This window comes from Paroedura picta, chromosome 8 (assembly GCF_049243985.1).
Source record: "Paroedura picta isolate Pp20150507F chromosome 8, Ppicta_v3.0, whole genome shotgun sequence".
NCBI lineage: Eukaryota > Metazoa > Chordata > Lepidosauria > Squamata > Gekkonidae > Paroedura > Paroedura picta.
In genome coordinates, this window is record NC_135376.1 from 5,887,975 (window position 1) to 5,915,843 (window position 27,869).

Genomic DNA, 27,869 nt, shown 5'->3' on the forward strand with positions numbered 1-27,869 from the left:
ATGTTGGGAGTGTTGGTTGCCCTGCTGGTGTGTCTCCTGATGATTCACGTCCTGAAACAACACTGGTCACAGAGGTCCTACCCTCCTGGGCCCCTTCGGCTCCCCATCATTGGAAGTATTTGGCGAGTAGGGCTCAAGGCTTATACAGATACTACCATTAAGGTATGTAAATCCATATGATTAATCCATAGGCTCGAGAAGTGGGCTACACTGAATAAAATGAAGTTCAATAGGGACAAATGTAAAGTTCTGCATTTAGGTAGGAAAAACCATTCACACCAATATAAGATGAGGGAGACTTGTCTTGGCAGTAGCATGTGCGAAAAGGATCTAGGAGTCTTAGTAGACCATACATTGAACATGAGTCAGCAGTGGGAATCAGTGGCTAAAAAGGCAAATGGGATTTTGGGCTATATCAAACAGAGTATCGTGTCCAGATCATGGGAGTTGATGGTACTGCTTTACTCTGCTCTGGTTCGGCCTCACTTGGAGTACTGTGTTCAGTTTTGGGCACCCCAATTGGAGAGGGATGTTGACAAACTGGAATGTGTCCAGAGGAGGGCAACATGGATGGTGAGGGGTTTGGAGATCAAGACATATGAAGAAAGTTTGGGGGAGCTTGGTCTGTTTAGCCTAGAGAGGAGATGACTGAGAAGGGATCTGATAACCATCTTCAAGTATTTAAAAGGGTGCCATATGGAGGATGGAGCAGAATTGTTCTCTCTTGCCCCAGAGGGACAGACCAGAATGAATGGGATTAAATTAATTCAAATGAAATTCCTTCTAAACATCCAGAAGAAGTTCCTGACAGAGCGGTTTCTCAGTGGAACAGGCTTCCTCGGGAGATGGTAGGTTCTCCATCTTGGGAAATTTTTAAACAGAGGCTAGATAGCCATCTGACAAAGAGGCTGATTCTGTGAAGGCAAAGGGGTGGCAGGTTACAGTAGATGAGCGATTGGGATGTGAGTGTCCTGCATAGTGCAGGGTGTTGGACTAGATGACCCATGAGGTCCCTTCCAACTCTATTATTCTATGATTCTATGATTCTATGACCCCGGCCTGGAGCCCGGGAGAAATGTAGGAGGAAAACGAGGCATGAATTGGGATTCGTGACACTATGGTGGGGGGGAAAGAGATTCTATGTTCTTGTCTTTTCCCATGATACGAAACAATGGATGTTGGATGGGGTTATTCCCTTTGAGTGCCCATAGAATCAGACCCGGTTTTCCAAACTTTTTGACCCTTAGATGATCTTCTGGGGATATGTTCCTGCAGCAATGCTGTAAACATGGTGCCTCTATCTCAAATTCCATCCACCCACCCTCAGACCTTGGATTAGATGAAAGGGCAAAATTTCCCATTTAGTTTAATGGCCACAGGAACGATAATGGAATGGCTCAAACACAATTAAGATCTGACTATTTAAAGTGCAGGGAAGTTCAAATTGGTTCAGATATGAAGGGAAAGTATCCAAATTAGCAGTGATTCAGGTATTCTTCAGCTAATCCAAACCAAATTGACCATCCGTATTGTGAACTTTTGCAATATCATAGAATCATAGAATCATAGAGTTGGACAATCAAAACAGCTGAACTAATTTAATGTTTTCTCTTGTCTCTTTCCATGGAAATGTCAGCTGGCCAAAATATACGGAAGCATTTCTATGCTGTGGCTGGGGCCAATGCCTCTTGTTGTACTGTCTGGACACGAAGCAGTGAACGAAGGGCTGATCAACCATTCAGAAGATTTTGCAGAGCGAGTGGAGGCACCATTCCTGAAAATTGTTGGAAAAGGACGGGGTAAGATGTTGGGAAGAGTTTAAAAAAATGAATTGAGTGAAACATTATCCTTGTCCTCCCTTCAGGTACAATGTACAAGAGAGAGCAAAGGAAGTCATTTTCAGATTCATCTGTCTGGTGAAAACTGGATATCAAAATTGTTCTACAATTATGAGCTTAGTCATTTGGAGGAGTGAGGGAGAAGAAGAAGAAGAAGAAGAAGAAGAAGAAGAAGAAGAAGAAGAAGAAGAAGAAGAAGAAGAAGAAGAAGAAGAAGAATTTTTACTAGCTAACAGGATAGGGGAAACAGTAAGATAAAACAAGAAAAATGCATAACTTAGAATCATAGAATCATAGAATCAAATTCAAATGTATTTAATACAGCACTGCGGCCAGATAAAACAGATAGCAAGAAAAAACATTTCAGAGTAGAAAATTGCATAATCAGGGAGCCAGTACAAAATTTAAAATATATAAAATTGTATAATTGATGGGTACATTATAAAAAATGCATAGTAAAATTCCTCTAAAACTCTTCACTTAAGCTTAAGTTGTCTTTCCCGTGTGCTAAGCACATGCGCACAAAATTTGGCAACCTGCTTAATAATATGGCCCCTATTATTCCACAGGAGGAATTTTACTTTTTCTTTGAGATTTGTAGTTGAAATCAGTGCCTCCAATATAGCCCTTGGAGCTGTATTATTACAAGAAGGGTTGGCCACCAAGCCTCTGTTACCATGTACTCCAGACAACTTGCATCAGTGGAGTGGAACTGCAGTATCTGAGAATGGGAGTTGTTGGCCATCAAGGTTGTGTTTAAAGTATGGCATCATCACCTGGAGGGTGCCCATCAAAATGTTCCAACTGGACACCCTTCCGTGGCAGCTCATGCAGCTGGGAGCACTGCTAGCCCAGTGTTTGCAAAGAAAGGATAGGGATTATTCATTTCTTATTTATTTATTTCTTCAATTTGTATCCCGCCACTCACCAATGGGCTCGTGGCGGGTAACATGGTCTTAAAACCCCATTAAAACACCCCCATTAAAAAACATAACCCATAACATGGCGGATGATTTCCCAATCTAACTCCCCATCCCAACTAGAGGCATTGAGGGATGGGGAGACAACAGCAGTGGGCCCTGACAAGAACTCTTGGCTGCAGCAACTGGACCATTTCATAGAATCATAGAGTTGGAAGGGGCCATACAGGCCATCTAGTCCAGCCCCCTGCTCAACGCAGGATCAGCCCTAAGCATCCTAAAGCATCCAAGAAAAGTGTGTATGGCACAGGTGGAGTTCCAGTGCATGCTGCGGCACGCCCATCAGGACATGCTTTTCTCTCCAGCCTCGAGACGTCATATGAGCTGTGAGAGAAATGCGTCATGATATTCCAGCACTTCTGGATGAGATGTCTAAAGTCAGTGGCTTTGGCGGATGAACCGGTTCCCTTGGAACCAATCCCAAGGGCATCCTTCACCACAAGGTGGAGAAGGTGGGCCACACAGGAGATGTGCTTCAGGCCCATTTCCTTCAGGCCCATTTCCTTGACTGCCTTGGTCATGTTTAGGGCACCATCTGTCACCAAGAAGCCCTTGGTGAGCCCCGTCCCACTACCTACCCACCCATTTACCATTCTACGGATGGTGCCCTGAATGTTGTATGCCATGTGTCACGTATCAAAGGGCTCAATGTGCTGCAAGGCATGGCAATAGCCTACCGGGCAGCTCTCACCCTGCCTAACGGGCTCGACCCCACCCAGCACCTTCAGGACATCCCACCAATGTGCAGTCAGTGAGATGTATGCATCCTGCACATGACACAACGTCCATATGTCCGACGTGAAATGTATGGTCCCTGAAGCTTGGGACATCTCTACCTCCATGCAGCACCTGGCTGCCCTATAATGAGAGGGCAACACTGTCCTGCTAATCGTAGTACGACTAGGAGGCGTGTACCAGGTGGATATGCGATGACATAGTCGGCGGAAGTACAAGTCATCAACCAGATGAAAGGGGTACTCTTCCACAGGCCATGAAAGCAGAAAAGAACCACCACCCAGGGCACTACCCCAAAGGTGGGGTGGGGGCAAAAAAGAGAAAAATAGAAAAGAGGACAGGAAAAAAACCCTAAATCAAACCCTTGATGTCTTCTCCAGCGATGATCCTCAGGCAGAAGTGCAGCAGGGCAGCAGGCATGCAGGCATACAGGCAGCAAGGGTGGGATGCAGGCAGCAGACCTATGGGTCACTGCAGCTCTCTACCACCTGAGCACCAAGCCAGAGCTCAGCAACAGAGTGAGCTCCAGCAGGCAGAGACCCTGGCTTAAGTAGCCTCATGGGCAGAGGCTACACAAAGCCAGGGATTTAAAAATAAAAAACCTGCTGTGAGTAGCCAAATGCCTGTAGCTGAAAAGCTACAGGCATGCTGATTGGCCACTCACTCCCCCCTCCCCTCCCAGTGGTCATTTTAGACGCCAAAAAAAAAAAAAAAGGCAGCCAGGTCGCTGCAGCAGCCACGAGGCTGCAAACGGCTGGCTAATCAACCCAAATCGAATTCAGCCGAATCTCATGGATTCGGCCTTTTAAAAATGGCGGACTGTCCGTTTCAGACCGTTTTAGGCTCAGAAACGCCCGAAACGGCCACAATTCGGCCGATTTTGGCGTTTCTGAGCCAAATCTGCACATGCCTATTCATTAGCTCTACACCTGCTAAAGTTGTGGATGTAGTAAACAAGCATTAGGCATGAGTTCTGGGATCCAATTTTCCATGCTTTTGCTTTGGCACATAAGCATAAACTTTAGCTCCAAAATTTTTCAAATGTCTCAGGCTAGGTTTTCTGCCATTCCAAGCCTCATATGGTCTTTTGCCAATCACTTTTGAGTGTGATATATTATACAAGTATGTTGCTGTATTCACAGCTTCAGCCCAGCACACAGCAGGCAAATTTGAACCTAACAACATGCATCTAGCACTTGCCATCAAGGTTCTATTTAATCTTTCTGCGGTTCCATTTAACTCTGGGGTGTATAGGACAGTCTTCCCATGTGAAATCCCTTCTTGTTCAAGATAATTTTCAAATGCAGTATTACAGAACTCAGAACCAGAATCTGTAATTAATCATTCAGGAACTTTTGACATTTTTCCCTTAATATAGTTCACATAAGTTTTAAATTTCTCCAAAGTTTGACCTTTTGTTTTCAGGAAGTATACACAAGCATATTTTGTTCCAATATCAAATATTGTGAGAATATATCTTGCTTTTCCAGTAGGTCCTGTAATTGGACCAATCAAGTCAGCATGGACCCTCTCTAGAAGCTTGTATTCTTTGTTCTGAGAGTTCCCAGTTTTGCTGCCTCTTTGCTTTGAGATAAACTTCACATTCTATAATCTCATAATCAACATCATGCAAAGATTTCTTAACAGATTCAAAGTTTCTGTGTCCCATTCGCCTATGAAATGCATAAGCACAGTTCATAAGCACAGAGCCAGTTTGGTGTAGTGGTTAGGAGTGTGGACTTCTAATCTGGCATGCCGGGTTTGATTCTGCACTCCCCCACATGCAGCTATGGGTGACCTTGGGCTCGCCACAGCACTGATAAAACTGTTCTGACTGAGCAGGAATATCAGGGCTCTCTCAGCCTCACCCACCCCACAGGGTGTCTGTTGTGGGGAGAGGAATGGGAAGGGGACTGTAAGCCGCTTTGAGCCTCCTTCGGGTAGGGGAAAGCGGCATATAAGAACCAACTCTTCTTCTTCTTCTTCTTCTTCTTCTTCTTCTTCTTCTTCTTCTTCTTCTTCTTCTTCTATGCTTGCAAACATCCTTGTTTACATTAAGCAGCTTTTGCTTATCTTTCTGATCAGATTGCTTGTCTTTCTGATCAGATTGCTTGTCTTTCTGATCACAGTCTTGCATCTCAGTATTGAGAAAGAAAAGATTTCCTCCTTCCGTAGCTTTAACTGTCTCATCCACAGTAGAATCATAAATTAGCCATTAATCTCCTTTTGTATGAAATTCAAATCCTCCTCTTGCAAGCTTTGATACAAAGACCAGATTTAGATTTGTATTGGGTACAAAGAAAGTATTGCTTATATTATAGACCACAATATTTTCACTGATTCCTCTGGCTTGGAAAATTACAGTTCTTTATCCTGCATCCACAGAGTACAGAAACTCAGAACATTCCTCAAAAATAGTAAACAGTCTCTTGTCATTTGTGAACACAATTTCTGATCCAGAATCTAAACACCCAATTAATTCAGTTTCACAGAGTTTTTTCTTTCAGTCCCACACAACTGACTCCCAGACAGAGTCAACACATGCTTTTTTGTCTGGTCTTTATGATTGTCATCTTTACTTTTCTTTTCACTGCTTTGTACATTGGAATCTGTCTTATCCTTATTCTTATGTTTCAAGTAATACCAGCAAACACTTTTTTATGACCAGATTTCCCACAGCGATAACATAAAATTTGTTTCTTATTGAATTGTAGCACAGATGTGCTTTTGGACACTTGAGTTTCATTCCCAGTAGCATTTAAATCACTCTTGAGCAAATAGTCAATGGTGTAATCAATTGTGAGATTATCTCTGAACATCACATTATGTACCCTTGGTTCATAGCTCTTAGATAGAGATCCAAGTATAACACTAATTATTAAATCATCTTTAGTATCCTGTGCAATTTTCTTCAGTCTGTCTCCATATTCCAAAAGTGTGTTCAAATGTTTACGTAAGTCCCATCCCTCTTCCAGTCTTGTGGTCAGAAATTTTAAATAGAGAAGTCTTTAGGGCATTGCAGAATTACTCCTCTAATTTTTCCCATATTTCCTTGGCTGATTTAATAGTTAGAAACAGCTGTGCCACAGAATCTTGACTAGCTCCAACAATTATATGCATTGCAGCGTAATAATCCATTTCAAACTGTTAATGCTCTGGGGTTTTCTCATCTGGAAAATCTTTCTTTATAGTACGTACTAGTCTATGCATTCCTAGTAAATTTTGCACCTTGAATTTCCAACTAATAAAGTTATCGTTACTAAGAATGGGCAAAGATTACATTGAGGAAGAATTTAATTTTGGAATAGAGGTATTTTTCAGGGTGTTTCCGCACAAGGACCAATATTGCCAATTGGTCCCACAAAGCGGAAACGCTATTTTTAAAAGTGCAATCTCGGCGTTACGCATACCTGCTTTTTTAGTGGAATTCAGTAGCGTTTCATTCGTTTCCCACAGGTTTCCGGTCTTGCAAAAATCGCTAGACAGGAAGCAATTTTTCCTGTGCTTTGTCCCATCCCTGGCCTTCAGTCAAACAAACAGCCAATGGGCGGTTGTTATCATGCTCCGGGAAAGCCCCTTTCACTTTAAGAAAAGTTTTTAAAAAACACACAGACGTTGCAACGAATATACCTTGATTCTTCCTAACGAACAGACCCATCTAGCTGGCAGCTGGCATGTGAGCTGGTGAGTCAGCATTACCACGCTCCGCCGAGTGGAAAAAAAAATCCTCCCCTGCACGGGCGCGATTTTCAGCTGAAAATAAAGGGAACTTGCAAACAGGGGGCTGTGTTGTGCTTGGGGACTTAGGGGGTGTTTTAAAGCACTTCTGTGGAGGGACTGTAGCTGGAGAAGCCTCGCTGGGTGAATGAAGGCTCGCCGGTTCGTTGCTTTCTGCTCGCTCCGAGAAAAAAAAAATGGCGATCGCTTAGCCGGAAGTTCCCAACAATGGGAATGCACAGGTCTTTTTCACCAGTGTTGCAGATTGTTTGCAAGAGTGTAGCGCTTTTCGGAGGGTGAATCCACTTTTCCCGATTTCCCTTTAAGAGCTACAATGAATTTTTGCGGGACTGTTTCAGGAGTGTGGCAGATTGTGTGCGACGTCTTGCGGAACTGCAAATTAGTAGCGTTTACAATTTGCAAGCCTTCTGCTACTTTGAAGTCGTGCGGAATGGACCTCAGTTCCCTGATTGCTTCTGATTCATCTCTGCTGGCTGCTGGTAGCTGGCTGCATTCCAGAAGGTCTCTGGAGAATTCCCACCCATCCACACACAGCTGTGTTTCCTTTTTGCAGAAGGTCAGCATGGGCCATTTCTTGATGCTCAGCTATCAAAGAGGCTTTTCATCAGCTCTTTGCTCTTCCTCAAAGAAAATTAATCCATCTTGTTTTTTTTTTGCAAAAAAAAAAAAAACCCTCAAGACAATCTCCAATAAGGAAAATGCAAAAAAAATACTTTTGCTATCAAAAAACTTCCTATTCTGTTCTACTCTTTATTACACTGCCAGGTGCCACAAAAATCAAACATGCACAGGAAATAATATGTGGGCCAACATAACCTATATGGTGCAACCTGAGAGTATATATTGTAAAAAAGTAGCAGAGTTAATATATAAATGATGAGACCAGACAAGGCAGTTATTTTTACTAGCTAGCAGGATAGGGGAAACTGGAAGATAAAACAAGAAAAATAAATCATTTCCTTAGCTCATTCAGGAGATCTACAACTTAGCTGTTACATGGTGAAGATTCAAGATAGATTTGTTTGTTTGTTTGTTTATATACCGCCCTCCATGAGCCTCTTGTGGCGCAGAGTGGTAAGGCAGCCGTCTGACAGCTTTGTCCATGAGGCTGGGAGTTCAATCCCAGCAGCCGGCTCAAGGTTGACTCAGCCTTCCATCCTTCCGAGGTCGGTAAAATGAGGACCCAGCTTGCTGGGGGGTAAACGGTAATGACTGGGGAAGGCACTGGCAAACCACCCCGTATTGAGTCTGCCAAGAAAACGCTAGAGGGCGTCACCCCAAGGGTCAGGCATGACTCGGTGCTTGCACAGGGGATACCTTTACCTTTACCTTTATACCGCCCTCCACGAAGGCTCAGGGTGGTTCACATAAAAGAGAACAGAAACAATACAGATAAGTTAGATTAACAATAATGAATGACATGAAAAAATAAGAATATGGAACAGTAGAAACATGTGGGAAACATTAAATTAACTCATACTGATAGCCCAGTGGGTTAGGCGGAATTATGGTCGATGCCACAGGAGGTGGCTCAGGAGGAGGGCCCTTGGGTAAATAAGCTGGGAGCTTATTCCACCAGGTGGGGGCCAGGATGGAAAAAGCTCTGGCCCTGCTTGTAGCCAAGTGGGCTTCCCTGGGGCCAGGGATCACCAGGAAGTAAGCACACCTCCTTGCTTGGGTCCTCCCTGCCCAGCCACAGGACCTCCATCTTTGAAGGATTGAGCTTCAGGCTCTACTTGAGCAATCCCATCATTGCTTCCAGGCAGTTGGCTTATTTTTTTTCTGGGGGATTGTCAGGGCAGCCATCCATCTGGAGAAAGAGCTGGGTGTCATCCACATATTGGTGGCAACCCAACCCAAACCTCCCCACCAGTTGAGCAAGAGGGTGCATAAAGATATTGAATAGAATTGAAGAGAAAACTGCCACTTGAGGGACTCCACATGCCAGTTGGTGACAGCTTGATGAACTCTCTCCTAGCGATCCTGAAGGAAGGAGATCAGACACTGAAGGGCGGTTCCTTTTATTCCAGCATCGGCAAGGCAGTGAGCTAGAAGCTCATGATCGACTGTGTCAAACGCTGCTGAGAGGTCTAATAATACAAACAGCGCCGACCTGCCCCGGTCCAACTGGCAATGGAGGTTGTCCGTAAGGGCAACTAGTGCTGTCTCTACCCCCTGTCCTCCTTGGCTCCTCAAGGGAGGTGGCCAGAAGATAGGAAGACAGCTTAGAGACATCATCAACTCCACCCTAAGTTTGGGGGAGTTTCCTGAGCAGCTCAAGGAGGCAGTGGTTTGCCCTCTCCTGAAGAAACCATCACTGGACCTGCAGAATCCTGCCAACTACAGCCCAGTGTCACACTTAGCATTACTGGGCAAGGTGGTGGAAAGAGCCGCGGCAGACCAGCTCCTGGCATTCTTGGAGGAAACTTCGGCACTTGATCCATATCAGTCTGGCTTCTGTGTCCTGGCCATGGGATAGAGATAGTGTTGGTCGCCCTATTGGATGACCTCTGTCGCCAGCTAGATACAGGCGGGTCAGCCGTGCTGGTTCTCTTAGACCTATCGGTGGCCTTTGACATCGTGGACCACGAGTTGCTGATCCATCGCCTAGCCAGCATGGGGATACAAAGCTGGATACGTTGGATACACTCCTTCCTCCAGAACCGGTCCCAGAGGGTTGCTGTGGGGGAGGAGTCCTCGCGGCCCTATAGAATCCGTTGTGGGGTTCCTCAGGGCTCTCCTCCACATTGTTCAACATCTTTATGCGCCCTCTGGCCCAGCTGGTACGGAGCTTTGGGCTGGGTTGCCATCAGTACGCTGATGATACCCAGCTCTATCTCCTAATGGACGGCCACCCGGACTCTCCTCCGGAACCATTTGCCAAATGTTTGGAAGCGGTGTCCGAATGGTTCGAGCAGAGTTGCCTGAAACTCACCTACCCCCCCCAGCAGGGACGCAACTTACCATCATGCCCCAAACTAGGAATTTGGGTGTGACAATCGACACCTCACTTAATTGGACATGGACTGATTCTGCGTTGCATTATTGTTGTAGAATTTGTAAAGAATACTCTTTTCTAGCATCTAGCCATATAGAAGTATTCCACTTGCTGTTTTCCAGGCTGTCAACCTCAACTGGAAGGCAGTAATTTCTCATTGATTCTTCCTCCCTTTAGGTATTGCATTATCAAATGGCCATACCTGGAAGCAACAGAGGAAGTTTGGGCTAACCACCATGCGGAAGCTGGGACTGGGGAAGAAAGGCATGGAGTCCCAAATAGAAGAGGAGGCCCATCAGCTGGTGGAGATTTTTGCACGTGCAAAAGGTATATGAAGTCAGGAAGCTGGGCTAGCCAATAGTCTACCAACACCAACATACCAGCCCCATTTTCCTTTCTGGTGCTAGAGGTCCCAGGGAGCCACAGTTGTGAGTGCCTGGCAATCCTCCATCCTCATCAGCTAACCTCACCAGAGAGCCAGTTTACTGATGTGATTAAGAATAGTGGCCTCTAATCTGGAGGCCCAGGTCTGAATCCCCATTCCTCCTCCACCGGCAGGCAGCTGGGTGACCTTGGACCAACCACATTTCTCTCAGAGCTCTCTCTCAGCCTCACCTACTTCACAGGGTGCCAGTTGTGGGGAGAGGAAGGAACAGGTGCTTTGGAAGTCCGCTTTGGAACTCCTTCAAGTAGTGAAAAGAGGAGTATGAAAAAACAGCTCTTCTCTTCTTCTTCTTCTTCTTCTTCTTCTTCTCCTCTCCATTCAATAACAATAATAACTCTAGATAGAAACACCATCCGCTATACTTACATGGCTCCCAAACAATTCTTTCACCCTTCATTGACCATGAAGTATATAGAGAAGGAGTATCAAAAAAGATTTCAGTAAGGCTTTTACTTCTATTTCAGTAGGCTTTTGTCAAGGTTCCCCATGAAGTTCTGATGGGTAAACTGGAGGACTGTAGACTGCATTTTAGCTGATTAGGGCCCATTCTGCACACATAGGATAATGCACTTTCAATGTACTTTGGTAGCTGGATTTCCCTGTGTGGAACAGGAAAATCTACTTTGAAAGTGTATTGAAAGTGCATTATCTATTGTGTGCAGAATAGGCCTAGGTGAATAGGGAACTGCCTAGAAATCCATACCAAAAAAGTGGTTGTCAATGGTATTTCATCAGACTAGAGGGAAGTGAGCACTGGGGTGTCATAGGGGACAGTATGGGGTCTGGTTGATTTCTCAGAATGACCTTTGTTTGGGTGTGAAGGGATCGTTTTCTATGTTGTATGTTTTGGGAAATACTCTGATATATTTTTTTAATGTTTTCTGAAAGATAAACCACTCTTAAGATTGCAAATTGCAAATTTTATTTGCAGGGCAGCCATTTGACCCCAAAATGCCCATCATTAATTCCATCTGCAATGTGATCTGTGCTGTGGTATTTGGACACCGGTTTCCAGTTGAAGATAAAGAATTCATCAAGTTGATTGAAGACATTCACGGTTTACTTTCATATCTATGTACCTTCTGTCATATTGTAAGTCATTTTCTTTTACTGTGTTCAGTTTTGGGCACCCCAGTTGAAGAGGGATATAGACAAGCTGGAGCATGTCTAGAGATGGTGAGGGGTAGGTTGTATGGGTTGGTGAGGGGTAAGACGTTGGGGGAGCTTGGCCTATTTAGCCTGGAGAAGAGACGACTAAGATGGGATCTGATAAGGTAAAGGTAAAGGTAAAGGTATCCCCTGTGCAAGCACCGAGTCATGTCTGACCCTTGGGGTGACGCCCTCTAGCGTTTTCATGGCAGACTCAATACGGGGTGGTTTGCCAGTGCCTTCCCCAGTCATTACCGTTTACCCCCCAGCAAGCTGGGTACTCATTTTACCGACCTCGGAAGGATGGAAGGCTGAGTCAACCTTGAGCCGGCTGCTGGGATTGAACTCCCAGCCTTATGGGCAAAGCTTTCAGACGGCTGCCTTACCACTCTGCGCCACAAGAGGCTGTGGGATCTGATAGCCATCTTCAAGTATTTAAAAGGCTGCCATATAGAGGATAGAGCAGAGTTGTTCTCTCTTGCCCTGGAGGGATGGACCAGAACTAATGGGATGAAATTAATTCAAAAGAAATTCCTTCTAAACATCAGGAAGAAGTTCCTGACAGTTAGAGCCGTTTCTGAGCAGAACAGGCTTCCTCGGAAGGTGGTGGGTTCTCCATCTTTGAAGATTTTTAAATAGAGGCTGGAGAGCCATCTGAAGGAGAGGCTGATTCTGTGAAGGCTCAAGGGGGTGGCAGGTGACAGTGGATGAGCGAGAGGGTTGTGAGTGTTCTGCATAGTGCAGGGGGTTGGACTAGATGACCCAGGTGATCTCTTCCAACTCTATGATTCTATGATTCTACTTTCCTAGTATGCCAGTCTGGCATCTCCTAGATTTCCTTTAAGATGACTAGGGACAGAGAAGAATTTGGTAGACTCAAACTTTATGGTTTGAAATAGGTTCTATCAATATGAGAAGGTTTTCGATTTGATAATAAAGAACAGAAAATCAGATGTCAGTGTGGATGCCTCTTGTTCAGGGGGTTGCTGAGTGATCATTCCTTTGTCATATTGATTTCCATATAGACTAGGCGATATATGTTGTGTAAATCTAGGTCTTATTTTACCCATATGGGCCATGCAGAACCAGTGAGAAGCATTGTCTATCTGAACAAATGTAGGGTCCAGTGGCCCCTTTGAGAGGAACAAAGTTTTATTAATGGTATGAGTTTTCATGTGCACGAACATTTACTTAATGTTATGGAAAGGTCCCCTGTGAGCCCGACAGGTCCCACGGCCTGTAGAGGAATCTCCGCAGCCCACCTCAGTTCAGGGGGGCGTGAGAAGCCCAAAGACCCTATCCAGCCCAGGGTGGCCTTGAGATGCTCGCTTGTGTGCCCTACAAGTGGCAGGGGGGAAGGGACATTTGTTATCACTTACTTTCTTCCTCACTCTCTCCCTCCCTTGCCTTGCCTTGCCTTCCTTTCTTTTTTCATTCTTTTTCAATCTCCCTCCCTCCCTGTCTTTCTTTCTCTCTCTCTGTCTCTCTCTCTCTCTAGTCCTTCCTTCCTTTCTTCTCCCACCCACCCCTTCTTTTTCTTTTTCTTTCTCTTTCCCTTCCTTCCCTCCCTCTTCCCTTTTTTCTTTCTTCCTTCCTTCTTCCTCTTTACTTCCTGTCTTCCTTCCTTCACCCCTTCCATAATTTTTGTCTTTCTTTCTTTCTTTCTTTCTTTCCTGCCTCATATCCTTTATTCCCTCCTTCCTTCCATTTTTCTTTCCTCTCCTTCTCCTTCTTTCTTTCTCCCTTCCTTCTCTCCTCCTTTTTGTGTTTCCTTCATACTTCTTTCCTTCCTTCCTTTTTCTTTCTCCCTCCCTCTTTCTCTTTCCCCCTTCCTTCCTTTCTTTTTTCTCCCTCATTCCCCCCCTCTTTCTCTCTCCCTTCCTTCCCTTGTCCCTTTCCTTCCTTCCTTCCTTCCTTCCTTTCATTCATTCATTCTTCACTCTTTCCTACCTTCTCTCCTTTCTTCCTTTCCTCCTTCATTTTTTCTCCCGCCCTTCTTCCATCTTTCTCTCTTTCTCCCTCTCTCACTCTCTTTCTTCCCTTCCTTTCTTCTCCTCCTTTCTCTCATCTTTGTTTCCTTCTTCCTTCCAGCTGTTTCCACCAGAGGAAATGGTGCCTGGAGATCAGTTGTTATTCCTGAAGATTCCCCGCCCCCCAAGTAGAGGCTGGTGACCCAGCTGCCTGCACATAGAGGAAGAGTGGGGGACCAGACTCAGCCCTTGAGATTAGAGTCTGCTACTCTTTTTCCACTTCACTGTGCCGGATCTCAAGAACAAGTGAGGGGTGGGGAGGTCAACACCCAGGATGGACACAGTGCAACCCTGCGTTCTAGTGCAAGGTCTATTCCTGGGAGCATTTGGCTTTCCCCCTAGTTAAGAGATTAATGAGCAAACATATAATCAACAGCTGACATCAGTTAGCTGAGACCTTGCCCTTCTGCCGCCTCCCTCTCCTCTCAAGCATGGAAGCATCTCAGGGCATCATCCTCTCTGAAGTAGACCATTTCGCTCTCTCCTCTGTTCACAGACCAGAAAAAAAGCATATTAAATATGCCATTCTAATCTGCATTGCATCAGATTAGGCATGGTTACATTACAATCTACTTGTTCATATCAATGAATCCATCCAAATAAAAGGTAAATTAAATTACAGACAACATTTGGCCTTTCTGAGGGATTGTTAAGAATGCAAGTTAGCATATGTAGTGAATTTAAGAAGCCACTTTGAGTAGTAGAAAGCAGGCTGTAAAAATGAACTCTTCATTACAGAAGACATGCAACAATCGTCTGCTAATTTGTTTTATCGAAGAAAGGCAAGTTTTGAGATGGCAGCCAGGAAAGGAAAACAGGCAGGAGGCTGTTTTGGTGGCTGCGTTTAAATATGAAAGAGAAGAGAAGCACCAGCCCGCTTAAAAGAGTCAAATAGTTTTATTAAGAAGAGAACAACTACGTCTAGAAAGAGGAGAGATGAGCATTTCCTAACACTGTTGTCTGCAGTCATTCTTCTGTTCAAGAGGCAAGATGGGGGACGGTTGCTCAATGGAGCAGGAAGTCTCCAGATGAGCCAAGTAGGACATAGGAGGAGAGTATTCGAAATAATAAATACCCATCTGCTCTGACACCCCCTACTGGACTCTCTCTGTATTCTGCTCAATCATGCAGACTGCAGATTTTAAAGATTTTAACTTGTCTAAACCTTACTGCCAAGCAGGTTCTTCCTTTGGTCTCACATTACACTCACGGAGGGGGAAATTAATGGCCATACTTGAACCCCCCGTGCAGATTTGAGAACCCCAGCCGTGGTTTTATAGACTGAGCCAGCTGATAGTACTGATACGATTTTGCTTCCATCTTCCTTCTAGATCTATGAACTTTTGCCAGAGATCATGAAACACCTCCCGGGGCCCCACAGGAAGGCCTTAGCAAGTGCAGAGACTGTGCTTTCGTTTGCAAGGAAGGAGATAGAAAAGCATAAGGAGTACCAAGCTGTCCATGAGCCGCAAGATTTCATTGATTTCTATCTAAATCAGATGAAGAAAGTAAGTAGTCACCTTCTACATGCAAACAACATTATTTGAAACATGTATTTTTCATTCACTGCTTGAGCTTCAGGTTCAGAAAACTGAGGGCTATTCTGTACCCAGAAAATGAAGTGAAATGACATCATCAACATCCAGTCTTCCAGCAGCAAACTGACAGCTACATCGTCCATTTTAAAGCGCTAGCTGGGGAATCCACAAAACTGGATTCCCCCAGCTTTGTTGTGTGTATGGGAGGAGAGCAACCAGCAACCACCAGCGAGATAGCAGTGCATAACAACATGGCCAGAAGTAGCACAATCTCCATCTCCAGAGCCCTTCCTTTTGTGCCAATCTCCCTTCCCCTTCTCATTGGAACTGAGCTTTTTTGTTTTTGGTAGCAAACGGCCTGGAGCAACGAATACATATGGCTTAGGCCAGGTAGAGTAAAAAAAAAAAATTACACCCACCAGTTCCCTCTCAACCCCCCCTTCCCAAAAAAATCAGGAAAAAATTACTTTTGTGGATCTTCAAACCTCATATTCCAAAATGGGGTGGCATTAAAATATGCACTATCCATCTATGATTAGATGAATAAGCATAGCGACGGATAATTTCTACTTTAAAAAAATCACTTTCCCTTTAAACATAGAAGAAAGCTGATTGGTTGCCTGCCATGATTGACAGGTAGGGGGAGACTCGCTGGTATTGTGAGTCCCTCTCTGCAGCCATTTCAGTCAGCCATGCAGAGTGCCTGGAAGCATGGGAAAGCGGAAGGAGAGCGAGGAGGTGAGAAATGGCAGGGAGCGCGATTTTTAATAACGTTAAGCAATTGCACTGGCTTAACGCTACTTTTTTGGAAGTGCATAATAGCCCTGAATGGTAATCTCACAGATCAGTTGTAATCCATTTGTATCACACAGGTGTTGTTTGGTATTGGTGGAGTGGGAAGTGAATAATCTGAAAAGGCAGCATTTTTCCAAGTATTGCCTTCAGATTTGCAACCCAAGGCAAAAGGATGGAGACTAGGCATGTGCACTAAGGCTCCAATACAGACTGATTTAGCTTCATCCAAAGCCGCTTTGGACCAAAGCCGCTTTGACACCCATTAACTTGACTTTATTGACTTGACTGCTATTAACCTGACTGCTATTGACTTTAATAGGAATTGTGGCTTTTCTGACTTTCCTGGGGCCTGGGGGGTGAGGGTCTAAGTTACAGCCTCCAAACCTTCAGGGTAGCTCTGGGAGGGTCTTCCCTGACTCCCCTCCAAATTCCAAAATGATTGGTCCAATCAGTCCAATTCTAGGGCTCCCAAAGAGGATGCCCCCATGAGCTCCATTATATCCTATGGCAGGGGTAGTCAACCTGCGGTCCTCCAGATATTCGTGGACTACAATCCCCATGATCCCCTGCCAGCAAACACTGGCATGGGCTCATGGGGATTTTAGTCCATGAACATCTTTAGGACCACAGGCTGCCTACCCCTGTCCTATGGGATAGACTCTCCAACTCTATGATTCTATCTTTAAACCGCCCGCGGCGCTGTGGGCGCCGCGGATGAAATAAAACAGTAAGGGCTGGTGGGGAGGAGTTAGGGCGGGCCTCCTACTCCAACCTTCTTGAAACCTGGAGGGGAATTACAGAAGAGCCTCCCAGAGCTACCCTGAAAGTTTGGAGACTGTGACTTAAACTCTCCCCCCACCTGCCACCAGGTTCCGGGAAATGCAGAAAAGCTACAATTCCCATTAAAATCAATGGTGCCATTGATGATGCCAGACTCCAGGGGGACCTGGCAGCCCACCAAACACAACAGGGAGTGGGAAAGAATCCATGCCCACACGGACAATTCCTTTAGCCCTGGGGAAGCCTCAGAGAGCAAATGGAGGAGCTCAGGGTAACCTGAGTGCTTTATCCATGCTCTAATAATCACAGGCTCTCCCATCCAGCCTCCCCCACCCCCAACAAATACAGAAAAGTCAGGAGGAAGGCCTGTTTTTCACTACCCAAAGGAGTCTCATAGTGGCTTACAATCACTTTTCCCCCCCCTCATGCTGTATACACTTAGAGTGCTCTGACAGAACTGCTCAGTGAAAACAGCTCTGGCAGCAGTTAGAAAAATCCTCCCAGATGTCCGCACATTGAACACTAGGGTGGGGAATCAAACCTGGCTGCCCCCTTTAACCACTACACCATGCTCGTCAGCTAAGCACTGTCTTCATCATCCCTATACCTCGCTGCTCTCAGCCATCGTGCAGTGAGGGCCCCATGCCCCCACTCCCCCCCCCGACACCACTGCTGCCACTGCAGAGCGCTCCCGGTGCTTCCGTTGCATCAGGGCAGCCAGTGTGCGCTGGGGGAGCCCCTCCCCCATGCGTACGCGGGGAACGGCGGGGCTTTCTGCCCCACCACAAAGGAACGGCTTCCACCATGCATAACACGTCACAGAGGGGTTCTCTCTTCTCAGTGGATGATGCTCTTTTCTCCAATCAGTCTCGAACTTCGGCCATGCGTTGGTCACCAGATGGCACTGGAAGGCCTTCTCTTGCAATCTCTGCAACCACCGATGTCTCAGAGCCATTCTCCAGGCAGCTTTTGGTTGTGCTGGTTTACCTGGGATGACACAATTGGATTGGACCCATGATCAATCTCATGGCATTTGTAGGTTTCTTGTAGAATGTGGCCTTGGATGTGATGGCAACGGATCTGATGCTTCCTCAGTATATATACTGTAGAGTCTTCTGACCATGGCTTCAGAGTCAAAATGTTCACAGTTTGTTGAAAATGTGATCGCTCTTTCTTCCCTTCAACACAGAGCAAGAATGACCCCACCTCTACTTACAATGAGGACAATCTGGCTCAGTGTATCTTTGACCTCTTCATCGCAGGAACAGAAACTTCAGCCTTGACACTCCAATGGGCATTGCTCCTCATGGCAAATCACCCAGACATCCAAGGTAAGAAGTTTCAGCAAGACTTGTATCAGAACTGCAATAAAGACATTCCATATTTCTTTGAGAAAGTTTGTTTGACATAATAATTGACTAGATTCTGGAATTAGACCCAAATTCAAATCCACATTTGTCGGATGATCTCAGATTTCACTGGCTGATTTTGGGCTAGTCACTCCCTCTCACTAAAGATACAAGGGAAGAAAAGTAAATGATATGTGGTAAGAGCAGCAGCTTCTAAGCTGGAGAGCCAGGTTCAAATCCCCACCCATCCACATGTAGCCAGCTGGATGACCCTGGGACTAATCACAGTCCTGTTACACCAGTTCTCATAGAGCTGTCAGAGCTCTTCACTCCCACCTACCTCAGTGGATGTCTGTTGTGGGGAGAGGAAAGGGAGGCAGTAGTAAGCTGCTTTGAGGCTCTTCCTGGTAGTGAAAAGTGGCATATAAAAACCAACTCTTCTCCTATTCATTCATTCATTCATTCATTCATTCCATTTATAGCCCACCACTCCCCAGGAGTTCGCGGTGGGATACAATCGTCCAACAACCCCGATAAAATCCCATTAAAACATACATAAAAACATAAAAACAGTTACATATATAGAAACCCCTAAGATAAGGTGGCAAAATTCACCCCAGCTCTAACCTAATCCCAATATCTGAGGGGGGGGAGGAGGGAAGAGGGCACAGATGGAATTCACCACCACCACTTCTATGGGAGGGGCCCAGATCTACCTGGCTGCCCAGCCTCAACCTGGCAGAAGGGCTCCGCTTTGCAGGCCCTGCAGAATGTCGAAAGCTCCTGCAGGGCCCGCAGCACTTCCGGGAGCTCATTCCACCATTTTGGGGCCAGGATCAAAAAGGCCCTGGACCTGATCAAGGCCAGGCATGCTTCCCTTGGGCCAGAAGTGACCAAAAGATTCGCAGCCACAGAGTGAAGAGGCCTGTGGGGGGGGGGGTTGGGCAACAGGTGGTCCTTCAGATATGTCGGGCCCAGACCACATATGGCCTTGAAGGTCAAAACCAAAACCTTGAACCTGATCCGGAACACAACTGGCAACCAATGCAGCTGCCTCAGCCCCAGCTGGATATGGGCCCTCCAAGATGTACCAGTGAGGACCCTAGCAGCTGCATTTTGGACCAGCTGTTATTTCCAAAAGAAAGGCAAGATAAACTGGTACTAAATGAATAAACTAATAAAATATGTCATAATATCGGTTTCAGTTCATTTATTCAAGGGACCCTACATAGCACACATCATTTATTAATCATAGAATCATAGATTAAAATTAAGATTAAAATTACAGAGAAAACAGGGAAACATTATAGGTTTGAAATTTGAGTTTCCAGATTTGAATATGGGGTGCTAAGGGAGATATATAACTAGCTATAAACAATTGATGAAATCCCACATGGGGTTGACGACCCCTGACCTAGAGAACATCTTATACCAATTCTCCCTCAATTTGGGACATGGTAAAAACAGTTACCTGTTAGTTAATATCTGTTTCATTTCCATACTTTTATTTTTCCCTGGGAGAATTCTTCACACAAGCTGTGAACTATCTATACTACACACTCAAATGACCCAATTCTTATATTCTGCTTATGTAAAGGGCACTTTTCACAGGGACGAATTTGGGTTAAAGCAGTGGTCCACAACCTTTTTATCACCGGGGACCACTCAACGCCTTTTACTGAGGCTCGGGGGGGGGGGTAGTTTACTCCTCTACTCTCAACCACTGCCCTAACGCTCTCTGATCGCTGTGGTAATGTTTAAACATCCCTTTAAAATAAGATACAGACATGCCACAACAATGAAGTGTGTTGTAAAGGGCTGGGGGGGATGAAGTAAAGGGCCGGGGGGGGGGAGAGAAGGCGTCCTTCGGGGCCCACCTCCAATTAGTCGAAGGACCACATGTGGTCCGCAGCCCACAGGTTGGGGATCACTAGGTTAAAGGACTCCACTGAATGTATTGCTTTGTGACCCAAGCCTACAGCTCAGTTTATATTCCTGTAGTTTGAACATATGATATTGAATTATTTCATTGTTTCCTGAATGGGGCACAGGAAACTGCAGTGCAAATATTACATATTTTTTATTGTTTTCCTCAGAGAAAGTCCACAAGGAGATCGAAGATGTTTTAGGCTCCTCTCAACTACTCCACTACCAAGATTGGAAGAAACTGCCCTACACTAATGCTGTGATACATGAGATCATGCGTTTCAAGTATATCTTATTATTTGGGCTCCCCAGACAATGTATAAGAGATGTGAACATGCGTGGTTTCTTTATTCCAAAGGTACAGGATATCCTTCTGATTGCACTTCTGGGGTCTAAGAGTGAAAGTTGTATATGCATTGAAGAAAAGGAAGAAATTTTTAAACCCTGCTTTTCTTTGCCTTGAGCAGTCTCAAAGCAGTTTATAATCTCATGTAGAGGAGTTTCCTGTGTAGTAGTTTTTGAAGTCTAAAAGCTGACTTTTCCCCAGAATTATCAAATTATTACTATTGTGACAAATACCACCTAGAGAACATCTTATACCAATTCTCCCTCAATAGTTGACATTTTGATAGTTTGTTGGCTTCTCAACACATGCTGGTCTTTCTGTCCTTGCATCTTCTTGCTTCACCAAAGTAGGTTATGCAACCCACTCTATTTTGTGATGTCCTCTCGAGATAAGCTTCTGTCAGAGACTTTAGGGGAGAAATATTAGGACAGATCCCCACTATATATTTTTCCATATTTTTAAAAGACTGCTTCTCAACATATGGTGGTCTCACCATGCTTGCACCTTCTTGCTTGGCCAAAGAAGGTTATGCAACCCAGTCCCAAGGCCTACTTTTTCTTTCTTTAAGAATCTTCCTAGCAGTTCTTTCATCCAATCAGAAATTAACATAAGTCCTGCTGCACGGCAATCATAGAATCATAGAATCATAGAATCATAGAGTTGGAAGGGGCCATACAGGCCATCTAGTCCAACCACCTGCTCAACTCAGGATTAGCCCTAAGCATCCTAAAGCATCCAAGAAAAGTGTGTATCCAACCTTTGCTTGAAGATTTCCAGTGAGGGGGCGCAATAAAACAATATTAGGGACATTTAATTTCCCCCTTATTCAGTTGTCCTGCAGGATCTTAAACCCAATCCTGGATCTTCCAGATAAACGTATTCAACTGCCTTTGCCATTCTTACAGGTCCTTATATCTTAATTCAATTGGTAGAATTTGAAACAAAAAGGTCAATTTAGGCAATACGCTCATTTTAATTATTGTTATCCTAACTAACCAAGAAAAACTTAATTTAGTCCATCTTTGAAGGTCTTTCTGGATCTGCCATGCAATTTTGTACTTGTTTTGATACAACTATTTTAAATCTTTATCTATGTTGACTCCCAAGTACTTTACCTTCTCAGGAGTCACTTCACAACCAGTCAAAGAGGCCAATGCAGCAGCCTCCAAAGGATCTGCTTCTTCAATAACAATTTTAGTCTTTTTTGTACCAGCAATGTGTCCAAATTCATTTAAACAATTCATCAGCCTTGGAACTGATGTTCGAAGTTCTCTTATAGGTAGGACCACATCATCTGTATAGTTTCTAATCTTGTACTTTTCTTTGCCATGAAGATTTATACCAGATAGTTCCCTAACTTTTCTTATTTTAACTGCCAAGACTTCTAAAATCAGGTTAAATAGTAAGGGTGAAAGTGGACATCCTTGTCTGGGTCCTTTACTTATATCAATCTTATCTTCAGCAATTTACTAGAACTTTAGCTTCCTGATTGAAATAAATCTGTTGGACCCATTTTAAATAATTTTCTCTACAGTTCATTACTTGCAACAAGTTCTTGAGAAAGCAAGAAAGCAAGAAAACTTTCTCAGCATCTAAAAAAAATGAATGCTGATTTCCTTCCTGATATCATAGAATCATAGAGTTGGAAGGGGCCATATAGGCCATCTAGTCCAACCCCCTGCTCAACGCAGGATTATCTTTGTAAATTCCAAAGCGTTCAAAACAAATCACACATTATCTTTCACATATCTCTTTGGCATAAAACCAGTTTGCTCTTCATGGATAATTTTGGACACACATTTATGAATCAATGTTAGATACGCTTGCACTCAAGGTTTTAGGAAATCTCTGTTAGGCTGCTCAAAAACTCATTAATCACTAGCTGAAGTAGAATTGTAATGATCTGAATCATCTTCCTGTAATATTCTGCCATTAAACCATCAGGGCACTGTGCCTTCCCTTCTTGAGAGTCATTATAGCATCATTCACTTCTTGGGCAGAATCTTCTGATTCGAAATTCTCTGATGTTCTTCTGTGAATTTTTCTAAAGTTACATCTAATGGGAACTTCTTTCTTATCCTGAGTCTGAGTCTTGTGGAGTTCTTTGTTGAAATTCATGAAGCAATACTGAATTTCTCTTTCATTAGTATAGTCTACATCAGTGCTTCCCAAAGTGGGCGCTACCGCCCCCTGGTGGGTGCTGCAGCGATCCAGGGGGGCAGTGATGGGCCACAGGTGCATTTGGGGGCGATGAACAACTGTAAGGGGGCGGTGAAAGCATAAAAGAAAGAAGAGAAGATTTTTAAAAATTAATTTCCAGGGGGCACTGAGTAATATTTTTTCTGGAAAGGGGGCGATAGGCCAGATAAGTTTGGGAACCACTGGTCTACATTAACAGTCTTCATTGCTGTTATACTTTTCTGGTTTGCCTCTTTCCTTAGTCTATAAGCCAGCTGCCTTCCAGATTTGTTAGCATAGAATCACAGAATCATAGAATCATAGAAGAGAAGATTATTCATTCTCCATCTTCTTTGACCGCTTCTTAGATATTGCAGTTTTAACTCCAGAGGGGAGTGGTCTACAAAAGTGTTCGGGAGAATTTCCACATCAGCCATAATAGGCAATATCCAGCATTCATTCTATTTTGAGTATTCCTATCTCTCCAGGCATTCACTAATCACATCTGTTCTAAATAATGAAGAGCTGCTTTTGGCATTTTAGCTCCTTTTGTCATTTTTGACTTATCAATAGATGCATCAGGAACGGCACTGAAATCTCCAGCTCTGTAAGTTCCAGTCTGTGCTTTGCCACTCCAAGGTTCTCTGCTCCCACAGCAGTACCTGTTTGTTATCCCTCGGTCTCTATTCCCCTTCCTCTCCTTCTTGGCAAGCCCAATTCTTGCGAGATTGTTCTTATCGCTGCAGTGGAATGCTGCAAATATGAAAAAAGCCTCCCCAAAGTGAAACTATCAAAGTTTATGTCTGAATTGCTTCTAACCCTCTTATTAGGGATCCAAGGTGTTCAGCCTGGTATCAAAGCGGTTTAGAATCCCAAAATCCAATCACAAAGCACAGTTCAAAACCAAGTCTGTTCCTTGGAATACCTATACTTATATCTGACCTTTAGATTTGATCACCAAGAGCTATTATTTAGCTGGGAAGGTAGGGGAAAGTCTGTAGATAAAAAGAAAAGTGTGGCGCTGCCTTGATCTCTACTCTCTGACGATCTGGATGACACTGGAGGCTTTTCAGATGCCTCAACCGTTCAAATTCAGCCCCTGGTGCCCTTGCAGGGGCTGCCAAGGGAGGTGTGGGACCCTTTTGTAGTGCCCCCAATCCTGCAGGACCCAGGCTGGAGGCCTGCCTTCACACAGAGTCGGGGGCAGCAGGGAAGTTGCCTGCTCACAGCTCCATCTTCCCTGGATCTCCAGAATACGTTGATAAAAAACCTTTCCCTGCAAAAATACTGTGCAATGAAACACTGATAGCAGCACTTCACAGAGCTCTCCTCCCACTGAAATCTTAGAATCATAGAATCATAGAGTTGGAAGGGGCCATACAGGCCATCTAGTCCAACCCCCTGCTCAACGCAGGATCAGCCCAAAGAATCCTAAAGCATCCAAGAAAAGTGTGTATCCAACCTTTGCTTGAAGACTGTCAGTGAGAGGTTCACCACCTCCTTAGGCAGCCTATTCCACTGCTGAACTACTCTGACTGTGAAATTTTTTCCCTGATATCTAGCCTATATCGTTGTACTTGAAGTTTAAACCCATTACCGCGTGTCCTTTCCTCTGCAGCCAACAGAAACAGCATCCTGCCCTCCTCCAAGTGACAACCTTTCAAATACTTAAAGAGGGCTATCATGTCCCCTCTCAACCTCCTTTTCTCCAGGCTGAACATTCCCAAGTCCCTCAACCTATCTTCATAGGGCTTGGTCCCTTGGCCCCAGATCATCCTCGTCGCTCTCCTCTGTACCCTTTCAATTTTATCTCCCTTCTGTAGTCCTAACTGAGCTCCAAACGCTGTCCACTCACTCCAAAAGTCTTCAGCTATTTCCCAGCTAAGAGCTGGAAACCGTAACTCGGACTGATTAAGGAATCCAAAAAATAAACAGGGTATCTTGCGTTTTTACTTTATGGTGGTTGACTGACATTGGGACAGTTACTGGGAAAGATCAATACAGTTTCATTTTTCCAGGGGGCCATTATTATTATGGATCTACGTTCTGTTCTGCTTGATCCTAAAGAATGGGAAACGCCAGAGGAATTCAACCCAAATCACTTTTTGGACAAGGATGGAAATTTTGTGGAGAGAGAAGCATTTCTTCCTTTTGGTGTGGGTAAGTGCAAAATGTGGTTATGATGGAACAAGCCCTATTCTGCTTTGCCTGCCCCCCTTTTCTGGCTGGTTGCCACTTCCTGGAAGAGATATAAAGGTATCTCTCTGGGTAACTGCCACCAACACCTGGGCGTTGTACAGGGCCGCTTGCTTTGAGCATCAGCTACCCCTCCCAGTTGTGAAGCCTCACTTCCATGTCTCCCACAGCCCAGCACAGAAGCAATATGAACTAAGAACTAAGATAGCAGCAATTCATCTAGAGGGCTGTACCCCGCAGTAAATTGTCTCCAATTTACTGCAGGGTACAGCCCTCTAGATGAATTGCTGGTATCTTAGTTCTTTCCCAGGACCCTGGGCTTTTCATTTGCTCTGGACTACTATTTCCAAGGTAGATTCAAGTGGGTAGCCATGTTGGTCTGAAGCAGCACAATAAAACAAAATCAGAGTCCAGTGGCACCTTTAAGACCGACAAAGATTTATTCAAGGCGTGTGCTCCTCTTCGGCGAGCTCATTTCACGAGGTCTGGGCCAGGACCCAAAAGGCCCCGGCCCTGGTCAAGGCCAGGCGAGCTTCCTTGGGTCCGGGGATGACCAATAGTTTAGCCCCGACAGGCAGTCCCTCATATACGCTGTGCCCAGACCACGGATGACCTTGAAGGTCAAAACCAAAACCTTGAACCTGATCCATAATATAACTGGCAACCAGTACAGCTGCCACAGCCCTTTCCACTACCTTCTCCAGGTAGTTTCCCAAATAATTGAGCTTGTGAAGCTAATAAAATGTAGCTGCCAATGTGAACCCACTGCAGTCTGCCACATTGTGTTTCTTGCTGAACCACCATGATGCTTCTTGAAAGTTCCATTGCAATGAGTATGTCAGAATTCAGTCCATTTTGAGCTCTGTTTTTGTCATAAATTAGCATTTCCAAAGGCAGGTATATTGGTATATGCAAGGAGACCTTCAGTAATGCATTCAGTTATTTTAGAGGCTATAAATGCATACAGGAGATAGGGATCTGTATTAAAAGGGATGGGAGTTTTGCCCACTCATTATGCTAGGTCAACTCTATGGTCACGAGTGTGTGTGGGGGAACTAGCTGAAAAAAGATCCTGGATTTTTTCACCTAGTTTCCCCCCCCCCCCCGGACCCTGTTGTTATGTGCATTGTTACATACTTAAAGGACTTGATGAATGAGTTGATAGCCAGATACTGGGTACAATGAGACTTCTCCCAGGGACAATCAATGGACTGCAGTTCAGTGTAGTCCTACTCTTGTGTTGGTTCTCTTGACTTTTGTTGGACAGGGGGGCAGAAGAACAGGAAGTGAGCAGCTCGGCAATGACCTGCATTCTGGAGCATTTACTGTTGCAGCAACAGAAGTTGCTGAGGATCGACTTTTGAAGAGAGAAGTCTTGGCCATCAGCTCATGCTATTTTAATGAAGTCCAAGCCTGATGTTCATGGAAGTGAAGAATGTATAGGTCGCTCAGGTGAATAGGTTGCTCACTTGTTGCCTTCCTTTGTTTCCTTTGCAGGGGCCCGTGTCTGTCTGGGAGAGCAGCTGGCAAGGATTGAGCTCTTCCTCTTCTTTGCCAACCTGCTGAGGGCATTCACTTTCCAGCCACCAGAAGGAGTGAAAGAACTCAACACAGATCCTATTGTTGGGTTAACATTAACTCCCCATCCATATAAGCTCTGTGCTGTTCCCCGTAGCAGTTCATGATAAACAAAACAAAATGGAGTGACTTGTTCCTCCTTCATTCTTTTTGCTTCATTCTTAACGTGCTTTCACCTGCTCGATTCATTCCATCCTGATTTCTCTATCTGAGCTTGACAGATGCCTTCCCAAGATGAAATTCAGGCTGATATGTGATGTTCCCGATTGCCCATTCTACAACAACTGCAATGGTTACCAGTCGAATTCAGGATCAAGCTTAAGGTTTTGGTCATTCATAATTAAGGCTGTGAAAGTTGGACCATAAGGAAGGCCGAGCGTCAAAGAATTGAGGCTTTTGAACTCTGTTGCTGGAGAAGACTCTTGCGAGTTCCTTGGACTGAAAGGTGAACAAACTGGTCAGTCCTGGAGGAGATCAGCCCTGACTGCTCCTTAGAAGGCCAGATCCTGAAGATAAAACACCAATACTTTGGCCACCTCACAAGAAGGAAGGACTCCCTGGAGAAGAGCCTAATGCTGGGAGCGACTGAGGGCAAAAGAAAAAGGGGACCACAGAGAATGCGGTGGCTGGATGGAGTCACTGAAGCAGCCGGTGAGAGCTTAAATGAACTCCAGGGAATGGTGGAGGACAGGAAGACCTGGAGGATCATTGTCCATAGAGTCTCAATGGGTCGGACACAACTTCACAACTAAAAATAACAACAACAACAAATTACCTTCAAGGCCATATGTTGTCTGGGCCCAGTGTATCTGAGGGACCGTCTTACTGCCTATGACCATCAAAGAGCTCTGCGCTCCATCACTTTCAACCCACTGGTGATCTCTGGCCCCAAGGAAGTCCACTTGACCATAGCTAGGGCCAGAGCCATCTCTGTCCTGGCCCCCACCTGGTGGAACGAGCTCCCAGAAGAGATCAGTGCCCTAATGGAACTAATAAAGTTCCGCAGGGCCTGCAAAAGGGAGCTCCTCCACCAAGCCATTGGTTGAGGTCGACGGAAACTAAACACTATCTACTGGACCCCCGAACCTCCCTCCCTTGAATCTTTGATAAAAGAGAAATTGACTTTTATTAAGATAGCTTAACATTGGGAAGGGTAACTGGATTCTTTAATTAAGTTTATATAAGGAAAAACAGCTTTGAATCAGTGACTGTTAAAATTAGCCTGCAAAAAGTCTCTTTGTATATTGTGAAATGTAAACAACATAAGACT

At 44.8% G+C, this 27,869-nt stretch overlaps 1 protein-coding gene across 1 annotated transcript; it reads left to right on the forward strand.

Annotated features, from left to right (window-relative positions):
• On the forward strand, nucleotides 1-26,706 carry LOC143842893 (cytochrome P450 2J5-like). Its single transcript, XM_077348199.1, has 9 exons — nucleotides 1-162; nucleotides 1,637-1,799; nucleotides 10,467-10,616; nucleotides 11,666-11,826; nucleotides 15,245-15,421; nucleotides 18,216-18,357; nucleotides 20,472-20,659; nucleotides 24,844-24,985; nucleotides 26,519-26,706. The coding sequence occupies exons 1-9, from the start codon at nucleotides 1-3 to the stop codon at nucleotides 26,704-26,706; spliced, it is 1,473 nt and encodes a 490-aa protein (XP_077204314.1).
• Nucleotides 26,707-27,869: the final 1,163 nt, after the last annotated feature.

What these genes read in the sequence shown, in the direction of transcription:
- LOC143842893 (XM_077348199.1), top strand. Translation starts at nt 1, where the DNA reads ATGTTGGGAGTGTTGGTTGCCCTGCTGGTGTGTCTCCTGATGATTCAC. An exon ending in GATTTTTGCACGTGCAAAAG is followed by an intron (nt 10,617 to 11,665) that starts GTATATGAAGTC and finishes TTTTATTTGCAG; the next exon opens with GGCAGCCATTTGACCCCAAA. An exon ending in ATTTCTTCCTTTTGGTGTGG is followed by an intron (nt 24,986 to 26,518) that starts GTAAGTGCAAAA and finishes TTTCCTTTGCAG; the next exon opens with GGGCCCGTGTCTGTCTGGGA.